This window comes from Erigeron canadensis, chromosome 8, assembly GCF_010389155.1.
Source record: "Erigeron canadensis isolate Cc75 chromosome 8, C_canadensis_v1, whole genome shotgun sequence".
Classification (NCBI taxonomy): domain Eukaryota; kingdom Viridiplantae; phylum Streptophyta; class Magnoliopsida; order Asterales; family Asteraceae; genus Erigeron; species Erigeron canadensis.
The window spans coordinates 28,610,579-28,620,413 of record NC_057768.1 but is presented as its reverse complement, the minus strand read 5'-3'; the positions used below and the strand labels follow the sequence as shown (position 1 = coordinate 28,620,413).

At 31.5% G+C, this 9,835-nt stretch overlaps 3 protein-coding genes across 3 annotated transcripts; 1 reads left to right on the top strand and 2 right to left on the bottom strand.

The window, feature by feature from the left end:
* The first annotated feature begins 348 nt into the window (after positions 1 to 348).
* Positions 349 to 2,515, top strand: LOC122578527 (alcohol dehydrogenase 1). Its single transcript, XM_043750503.1, has 8 exons — positions 349 to 557; positions 664 to 847; positions 936 to 1,261; positions 1,349 to 1,431; positions 1,517 to 1,592; positions 1,708 to 1,865; positions 1,966 to 2,127; positions 2,217 to 2,515. Exons 1-8 carry the CDS (start codon positions 521 to 523, stop codon positions 2,331 to 2,333), a joined length of 1,143 nt encoding a protein of 380 aa, XP_043606438.1. The 5' UTR covers positions 349 to 520; the 3' UTR covers positions 2,334 to 2,515.
* A 3,143-nt stretch (positions 2,516 to 5,658) lies between these two features.
* Positions 5,659 to 6,519, bottom strand: LOC122578532 (uncharacterized protein At2g29880-like). The gene is made up of 2 exons (XM_043750508.1): positions 6,265 to 6,519; positions 5,659 to 6,156 (listed from the first exon to the last, which is right to left on the bottom strand). The coding sequence occupies exons 1-2, from the start codon at positions 6,517 to 6,519 to the stop codon at positions 5,659 to 5,661; spliced, it is 753 nt and encodes a 250-aa protein (XP_043606443.1).
* Positions 6,520 to 6,938: 419 nt separating this feature from the next.
* On the bottom strand, positions 6,939 to 8,012 carry LOC122610563 (protein ALP1-like). Its single transcript, XM_043783542.1, has 3 exons — positions 8,002 to 8,012; positions 7,725 to 7,800; positions 6,939 to 7,637 (listed from the first exon to the last, which is right to left on the bottom strand). Exons 1-3 carry the CDS (start codon positions 8,010 to 8,012, stop codon positions 6,939 to 6,941), a joined length of 786 nt encoding a protein of 261 aa, XP_043639477.1.
* Between the last annotated feature and the right edge of the window lie 1,823 nt (positions 8,013 to 9,835).

Sequence of the window (9,835 nt, the reverse complement as noted above, 5' to 3'; positions counted from 1 at the left end):
TTGGGTTTATAACCTTAGAGGATTTACCAGAGTTTGAATTTCATTTTTAAAAAAATAAAAGAGAGAATTTTAGTCACAAGATCACAATTTGATTAATATATGTGTAGATTAATAAGGTTTTTTTATAATCTTGGTTCGATTTCAAACATTAAGTAAATTTATAAGTACGAGTAGAATCATATATCGTTAAAATATAATGAATACAAAAAGTTACAGCTGACTTGTACTAAAGGTCGACAAAATTATTCAACTTGCAAAACCCAGCAAACCCAAAACCAGGTTCCTGGTTTATAATTCTAGCTAACTAGCCACTTGATTAATTACCATCTTTTACAACTCGCCATTAAAAAAAAAAAAAATCTAACTACTTCTCAAGCTCAAGATTCGACTAAATCCATAATAATTAAAACCTATAAATACCAACTTATTCATAGAAAGTATTCATCTCAAACAAAACCAACTACAAAACTATTTACAGATTTCCCAGTATATATAGCGATTAAGTAACGAAAAACAAAAAATGTCAAGCACTGCAGGTCAAGTAATTCGATGCAAAGGTACGCTAAAACAACATCTTGATCATCTTAAAGATTGATTTGTTATGATCCTTATGCCAACTTGTATTTAAATTTTAATTAGTAAGCTTTTTACTTTGTGTTACAGCCGCGGTGGCATGGGAAGCAGGAAAGCCGCTGGTGATGGAAGAAGTAGAGGTGGCGCCACCTCAGAAAATGGAAGTTCGCATCAAGATCCTCTTCACTTCACTTTGTCACACTGATGTTTATTTTTGGGAAGCCAAGGGTCAGAATCCTGTGTTTCCTAGAATTTTAGGACATGAAGCTGGAGGGTATGTATATATTTAAGTTATTCATTTGTTACATAATAATAGTAATTTTGATAGATTTTTTAATATTGATGTGGTGAATACTGAATAGGGTTGTGGAGAGTGTTGGGGAAGGAGTGACAGATCTTGAGCCAGGGGATCATGTCCTCCCTGTTTTTACCGGGGAGTGCAAAGAGTGTGCTCACTGCAAGTCTGAAGAGAGCAATATGTGTGACCTTTTGAGGATCAACACCGACAGGGGCGTCATGATTCATGATCAGAAATCTCGTTTCTCGATCAACGGGAAGCCCATTTTTCATTTTGTTGGGACGTCTACGTTTAGCGAGTACACGGTGGTTCATGTTGGATGTCTTGCCAAAATCAACCCTCTTGCCCCTCTTGACAAAGTTTGTGTCCTTAGTTGTGGCATCTCCACTGGTACAAATATAAAATATTTTTGATTTTTCTGTTTCATGTATAATCTTTGTCAATGTTGTATTGATGAAAGTGTTTGGATGTTTCTAGGTCTAGGTGCTACTCTGAATGTTGCAAAGCCCAAAAAAGGCTCGACTGTTGCCATTTTCGGGCTGGGAGCTGTGGGACTCGCTGTAAGGCTACTATAATAAACTTTATATATATGTAGTTAATATTTATCGTGTAGTGCTAATGATAATGATATGTTATTGTGATCAGGCTGCAGAAGGTGCAAGAATTGCAGGGGCTTCAAGGATCATTGGGGTTGATCTCAATGCCAATAGATTTGAGCTTGGTAAGTTGTGAATAAAATTATTAAAAAGATTTGGTAGGGTAATAATGTGTATAGAATTAAGCTAAATAATCAGATTAATGGATTTGTCTCATATATGTTTAACTTGTTGCAACAGCAAAGAAATTTGGGGTAACAGAGTTTGTGAACCCAAAAGACTATCAGAAACCGGTACAAGAAGTGATTGCAGAGATGACTAATGGAGGCGTTGACAGGAGCGTTGAATGCACTGGCCACATTGATGCTATGATCTCTGCCTTCGAATGTGTGCACGATGTATGGATTTACTTCTATACCTGTCATATGTTTATGTACCATTTTTTTTTTCTATATATATGTAATATTCTTACAAGAGCAATTTTGTATATTTTAACAGGGCTGGGGCGCTGCGGTTCTAGTGGGTGTTCCTCATAAAGATGCTGTCTTCAAGACTAACCCTATGCAATTATTGAACGAAAAAACACTCAAGGGTACTTTCTTCGGAAACTATAAGCCTCGATCAGATATTCCTTCTGTGGTCGAAAAGTACATGAACAAGGTAACCCATATCTTCAAAGTCTACTTATTGATCAAAATATATGATCAAGCATGATGAAATTCAATAAATTTTTGGCTGAATTTGTTCAGGAACTTGAGCTGGAGAAGTTTATAACGCATGAAGTTCCATTTGCTGAGATCAACAAGGCCTTTGATCTAATGCTTAAAGGAGAGGGTCTTCGATGCATCATACGGATGGATGCTTAAAGTTAAGGAAGGCAAAATTGTGTTGTATATGAGTGTACACCAGACTGGCAGTGATCCTTGTTTGTCTAATTTAATTGTCTTTTAAATTTTAATCTTACAAAATCTGCTTAATACGGAGTACTGGTCTTTGATCTTATGTAAAAAAATTTCTAATGATAAAATCCGGCTCGCTGGTTTCCACTTATTATCGGTTTCCTTCTTTTAGCATTGACTGTTATTTGAGTAAACTATTTAATATCACATAATCAAAGACTAAATCGAGAAAGGGAAGTGTTGGTAAATCATAACTCTTAAGGCATGTAACTGTGAAGCTTGGCTATATGGCCATAAGATTGTGTGTTTTGAACTTGTCATAACAAAAGTGATGGTGCTGTCATATGTGGCAGTGGGTAATATTAGGAGACTAAATCGAAATAAGAAAAATAGAAATAGCAAAGCTTAGATAAACCCCTACCAATTGGAAACAGTTTTCTTCTTGTTATGCAGCTTTTCTAAAATTAGGTCTTCTACGGTCAAAAGAAGGCTCATAGCCCACACCCATTAATCAGCCCAAAAGTAGGACCCCATTAATATACACCAACATGTCCAAGTGTCAGTGTGTCACATACATAATTCTACGAACCAAACATTCACTAAAAGAAGTGATTTATGTAATTGAAAAGGGGTTTTTTATTATTTGAAAACCAAATTTTTTTTGAAAATTTAAAAAACTGACAAAAACACACTATGATCTGAATTTAACACAATGTATTTTATTTTTATTTTTTAAAAACACATTCTGATATGTGTAAGGTCATCTCCAATAGTATATACAAAATGTCCAAATATATCGGTTACCTAAGTAACACATCAACAAATTGGTTTAGCTTATTGAACCAAGAATTTATTTTGCCTCCAACCTAACGGACTGAAACTCAATGTATCAATGCCATGTTATTATATATTAAATTAAAAATCACTAGATTAAAATTTACATTCACACACAAAGGCTTAAAAGAAAAAAATAAATAAATAAAACTTGTGGTCCCATTCTTACAATATGCCTTCAATATGTTGGGGGTAAATTGAACAAGCATTTCGAACAACATACTAAAGCTACAACCGTGACATACTAACACAATAGTATGCTTGCATTGACATATTGGCAAGCATATTGTGGTAAGAGATGTCATAGTTGGTAAGGTACTTTGTAGAAATAAAGTTTTAATTAATGCAATAGTTAGTTGTATTATGTGTTTTATTTATGAACATGCTTCACTGCTATGCATAACTATATACATTCGTAAAGAGTATTCGTAAAGATTTTTACCTTAGAGATATTATAATGTCAAAATATAGAATCGATTGTGTTACAATGACAGGCGGGTATCATTCAGAAAAGTTGTCGTTAAGGAAAAGAACAACAGCTACATCTAATTTTATTAGGTTGTCGGGCATGGATCGGGCAACGTATGATATAGACAATATACTATGATTATATTATAATAAAAAGATACTATTGTAGTATTGTCAAAAAGACCGGTTCTCGACGCTGTCCTTGTCAATTGATACAGGATTTTAAGAATTGAAATGATAGAAATATTATTTTTCAAAATGAGAGATATTAAGAATTGAAGTATCGATCTTGTACTGAAAAGAAAGGGAATACTATCCGAAAGGCATAAAATGAAAGTGGGTTTCCTTTAATTTCCTTTTCTTAATGCTATCACTGTTGTAAGTTGTAACTTTTGTAGGTGCATGCATCTTTGTGGTCTAATCATTTCTACTGGTGCTTAAGTTTTCAACTTTCAACTGTATTTGTTTTTTTGGAAAATCATTTATCCTCCTAACAAATTAGCCTAAAAATCCTCCTAATAGCTTTAGATGATGACATGTGGATATCACTAATTCTCTTTCCTAATCTCACTCCCTGATTTTTCACATGTCACAATCCTATTAATTAGGAGAATTTTTAAACTAACAAATTAAGAAGATTGATCATTACTCTTGTTTTTTAGCAACTTTCTAATGAACATATTATATATGCTAATCAATTAAAGTTGTTGAATTTAGTTTATAAAGATATTGGATCATCAGATTTTTTCTTTCTTCACTGTTCTTATGTAACATTTGTAATTCTTTAATTGTACTCTCAAGACTTTCTAGCATCTTGTTAGGTCATATCTACCAATAAATTAAAACAGAATTTTAGCTGACACATACACTGTTTTTAACGACAAATGTACTTTTAATATAAAAAATAATAATAAAAAGGTTAATTAATCTGACACTTAATTTTTTGACAATATATCTAATTATTATATTATGAGTTTTCACGTTTCTTCATCATACATTAAAATAACCTCTACTAAATAATAATTAATATTAAGAAAATATATATCCATATAGCTTCGTTTCTTCAATTCAATTCTATATTTATACTAGTTTATAAACCTGGGTGATAACCGGGCATATTAACGATATTAAGGTTATGAGATACAAAAAGATAAACATTAGAAAACAACACTACTTACAACTTTATAAAAAGTGACAATAAAAATAAAAAATCATATCACTGTGGACACGCTATGATTTGAATTTTTTTTTAAAAAGTGACCAACATTTGGGTGAAAATGTATTTACGTAACACAAAAACGTAAAAATGTTGACCAGATTAATATTAATTCTACGTATTATTTCGTTTACTATACTAATGTCTAACTATTATTACTGAATTCATACTAATAAATGATAATAACAAATCAAAACTATGAAAACAAAAATAAACTGGATATAATCAATAATGTATCACGTGTTTTTTGAAATCATACTTAAATTGTAACAATGGAATTGGAATTGGAATCTGTCAATGGAATTGGAATCTGAAAGTTTTAAAATCTGTGTTCTGTTTGGTTGGCAGAATTCAATGGAATTTATCAAAGGAATTGGAATGTAATTTATGTCAAATGACAAAAATACCCTTTAATTAATTTTTTTTATAAATTGTCTTCTTGCAAAATTTATAATGTTATTCTAGTTACTTTATAAATTGTCTTTTTACTAGTAAACCATTCGTACGTAATTCACAATTAATATTCATTTGTCATACACTACAACCATTCATACAAACAAATCCCACAATATGCGTCGAATTTGTTCCAAACAAACCAACTATTACAACTTACCATGTCTTTTTCAAACTACAATTGGTTCAAAAAACCGTACATCCAAAAGCTTCAAAATAAGTACCACTAACTTCGACATAAACTATATTACCTTAACCATTTTCTTAATTTTCCGACATCACAAACTGTACCCAATCCTCTCTTTCTTCTTCCTTCAAATCCTAAAAAGTAAGTACACTATCATGATCACTTTTCATTTTACGAATTGCCTTAAACCTTTCCAATTGAGATAGTGATGTCATTTTTTCAAGCTCCAACGTTAGCATAGCGGTTTTTTTATTAAGTTCAACTTCAAGTTTTATACCTTCACTCAATTCCGCCGATGATTCTTTGAGACGTTCACCAAAATACATAACCGCATCATTGAAACTTTCAACCATAGAAGTTGTTTGAGATGTGCTCTTCCTTTTCTTACTAGGAACACTTGAAACTTCTTCAACTTGAACACTTGTGGTGGTACATTCCGTGTGGCTACCTTCCATCGCTTCATCAAAACTATCATGCGAGTCTTCCTCTAGATCCTCAATATTCACTTGCTCTTCCATCTCGGTAGCAACCTTGGCTCTATTTCCTTGAGCTCGATCTTTTCCAAAAACAATACATAAATCTTCATAATGTGAAAGCTTTTTATTTTTCCATTTTGATGCCCCTTTATGACTCTATATCACATTAAAACAAAAAATATGTATATATATATCAAATCTGCCATGTTGCTACCCAATTATAATTGTAAACAACTTAATAATAATAATAAAACAAGGTAATACCTGGAGATAAGCATCCCATACTCCTGGAGATGTCGTGGTCACACAATTGTTCTCCTTATCATAACCAAACCCACTTGTATTCAACATATCAAATACAACTTGCCAATCTTTTTTCATTGTTTTTATTCTTGATTCAATGTGAGGTTTACCCAAAAGACCCGACTCAGGAAGCGATACTTTCAAGGTTGCTTCAAGATGAGTTAAATACCCGGATCTAAAGCCATTATCGGCTTTATATCCTCCTACATTTACCATGGTTAGTAAAGCTTCCACCAACTTTGCATCTTCTTCTTTCGTCCATCCCCGATAGGTTTTGTTTTGACGCCCAAAACTGCAGTAAAAACAGCCTAAAACTTGCAGTAAAATTAGCCATAGAACAGACCTCAAAACTGCAGAAAAATCAGCCCAAAACTGCAAAAAAAAAAAAGAGCCTAAAACTTGTAGGAAAACCAGCCCTAAACAATTTAATTAAAGCAACACTCAAACTCCACTACAAATAGCCTAAACAACACTCAAACTGCACTAAAAACAGAAACAGCAACAATAAAACATTATAAATTATGTTTAGAATACAAGGTTCACATAATACTAATAACAGCAGCAACAAAGCAACATCACAAATGGTTCAATCACAGCCTACATAAATGGTTCAAATCACAGCCTACATAAATGGTTCAAATACGACTAATATTCCAAGACTCAAACATAGTATTTGCCAAGTTATTTCTAAATGTAGTCCACTCGTTTGAAGTTCCAACGGAACTTATATTATCCTCTTCTCCATATCCATCTCCATTTCCAGCTCCATCTCCGGTTCCCTCATCTACAACATCTTCCATTTCTTGCGGGTCATCTTCTAATTCTTGTCTTATAAAATTATGGAGGAGACAACATGCCATTATGATCCTAATCTTCGTATCGATAGGATAAAATGAGTTGTCCTTTAAAATTTTCCACCTTCCTTTCAAAAGCCCGAAACATCTTTCTATTACATTTCTTGCGGATGAATGTCTCATGTTATAGAATTCTTTTGGTGTAGTCGGTTGGTGTCCATCACTCCAATCATTTAAATGATATCTTTGTCCTCTATAAGGGGCTAAAAAACTCTCTCCATTTGTATATCCAGCATCTACCAAATAGTAACCGGGTCTAGCAACTCTTAATCCATTAGGACAATCAAGAGCATCCCGTAAGACTCTACCATCAGCTGCAGACCCTTCCCAACCCGGTAAGACAAATATGAATTGCATATCTTGTGAACACACGCCTAACACATTTGTGGCGATATCTCCCTTTCTTGTTCTATACCTAGGCCTCTCCCCAATTGGTACTAAACATTGTATGTATGTTCCGTCTAAAGCTCCTAAACAATTCTAAAAGAAAAAAATAAACAGGTTATTATATATTGCAAGTTACTAACATATATATAGTTAATAACTTAATATGATGAATACATATACCTTGAACCATTTCCATTTATGGTCGGTGGAGTTCTCAGGAACGGGTTCGGGTTTCTTTAGCAAACGTGAATGCAATCTGATAACCGCATTGAAAACTCAGGAAAAAGTTCTACTAATTGTTTCTCCCGAACGATGAAAGTTGCTTATCATGACATGATTCTTAATATTATGAGCTATCATATGAAGAAAAATAGTAACTTGTTCTTCTATATCCATATTTCTACTTGCTTTTAAACCACCAAATGTTATAAGCATGCCACACAACTTCTCAAAACACCTCCGAGTCATCCTAATATTTGATATTGCTAAAGTATCGCTCCCGTAAACATATCTATTCAAAATTGAGTGTCGACTTATTTTTGACAAAGTGTATCTAATACATGGTTTATCAATTTGGTATTCAATAACCAACATGTAAAGACATACAATAAACCAACAAATAATTATATTCACTTGATTCCACCAAGCTAGAATCAATGTTTGTCTTCTTTGCTTACGTTTTTGGGCTGTTAAACTAAGTCGTGCCATGTCCTGTCCATAAAATTTTCATATATTACACTTGAAGAACAACTGGTTTTACATATACCCATTTAACAGTATGTGTGTATATATGTATAGATATAATAAAAAAAAAGAGCAGAGACATATATACTAGCATAACAAGTTATTAATAATTAAAACCTAAACAATTCCATGATGATAAAAGAGGTGAAACGAAAATCAGTGACAGATTTATATATATATATACGGATTTTTATATATATATATAGAGAGAGAGAGAGAGATTTACGAAGAAGATGAAGGTTTTGAAGAAGATGAAAAAATATTTACCTTTTGGAAGAACAATTATGACATCTGTCACCAAAACTGGTAATTTATTATAGTCTCTAACTTACATTCCAAATTTCTTGACTAGTCAATATGCCTATATAGTATAACAAGCATAGAAATGTGGTGATCATTTCCAATATGGGATTTCTATTACTTGATATTCAATAGTTTAGGATTGAGATATTTGATCTTCCTAAACGTAGATGACTATAACTATCCCCGTAATTTCTAGACTTGTAGTTGTTAGTCATATTTATTTCTAGACATTGATAAATTAGTATACGCTATTTAGTGGTGAACGAAATCAATAATTATAAAAGTAATATATAATTAGTATAAGTAGTAAGATGGTAATAGTAATAGTAAAATATCATATGTTTAGTAAAAAATTTTAGTCATATATATATTACCACAATTTAATGGTGAGCAAGGAATTTTAATTCCATTAGAATTCTTATGATACATTAAGTCTAATCATAAACTAACTAAAACACTTATCTCCATATATATATATATATAATAAGTATACCCTAAATAATAAAAAAAAAAAAACAAACCAAAACCCTTCTTGATTTTCTTTTGTCGATCAACAAACAAACATCACAACCTAAAATATATATTTTTATTATTAATCATCTCATTGTCAAAGCAAACTTTGGTAAGTTTAATTATAATTCTATTGAATCTTGATTTAAATTACAATTAATAATAAAATTCTTAAAGATTATATTCTATTCTTCTTTTCAAGGTATCTAAGAAGAAGATCATCAATCTTGGGGTAAAATCACTTGTCTTCTCTTTTCATATATATTAGTCTTTTTAATTATTAATATATATATATATATGTATATAAGCATATTTTTTTTTTTATTTATTAATTTTTATTTATAAGTAACCTATTTGATGAATATATATTATGGCAAATTTATAATAATGAGAGAAAGGGTTTTTTTTTTTTTATGGTTAAATCAAAAGCTTGAAGTATAAATCATATTAATGTTAAAAGTTTAAGTATTTAATGAAGTATAATAATTAATGTAATAAAAGAAATCCAGTTACGAAGGCATGAAAATCATAATAACAGATTTAATTAGGTGTTGGAGAGATTTGAAAGTTTATATATAAATATTAGTTGTAGTAGTCTTTAAAACAGTAAGTTTGGGTTATTTCAAAATCTGGACAGATTCGTTTTGTTAACTTTGAAAGGTCGTATCTTGGTCATGGGAGATGGTTAAGTCACGTTTTTGGTGTCTAAAATTAAGTTCAGGAAGTCTACTTTC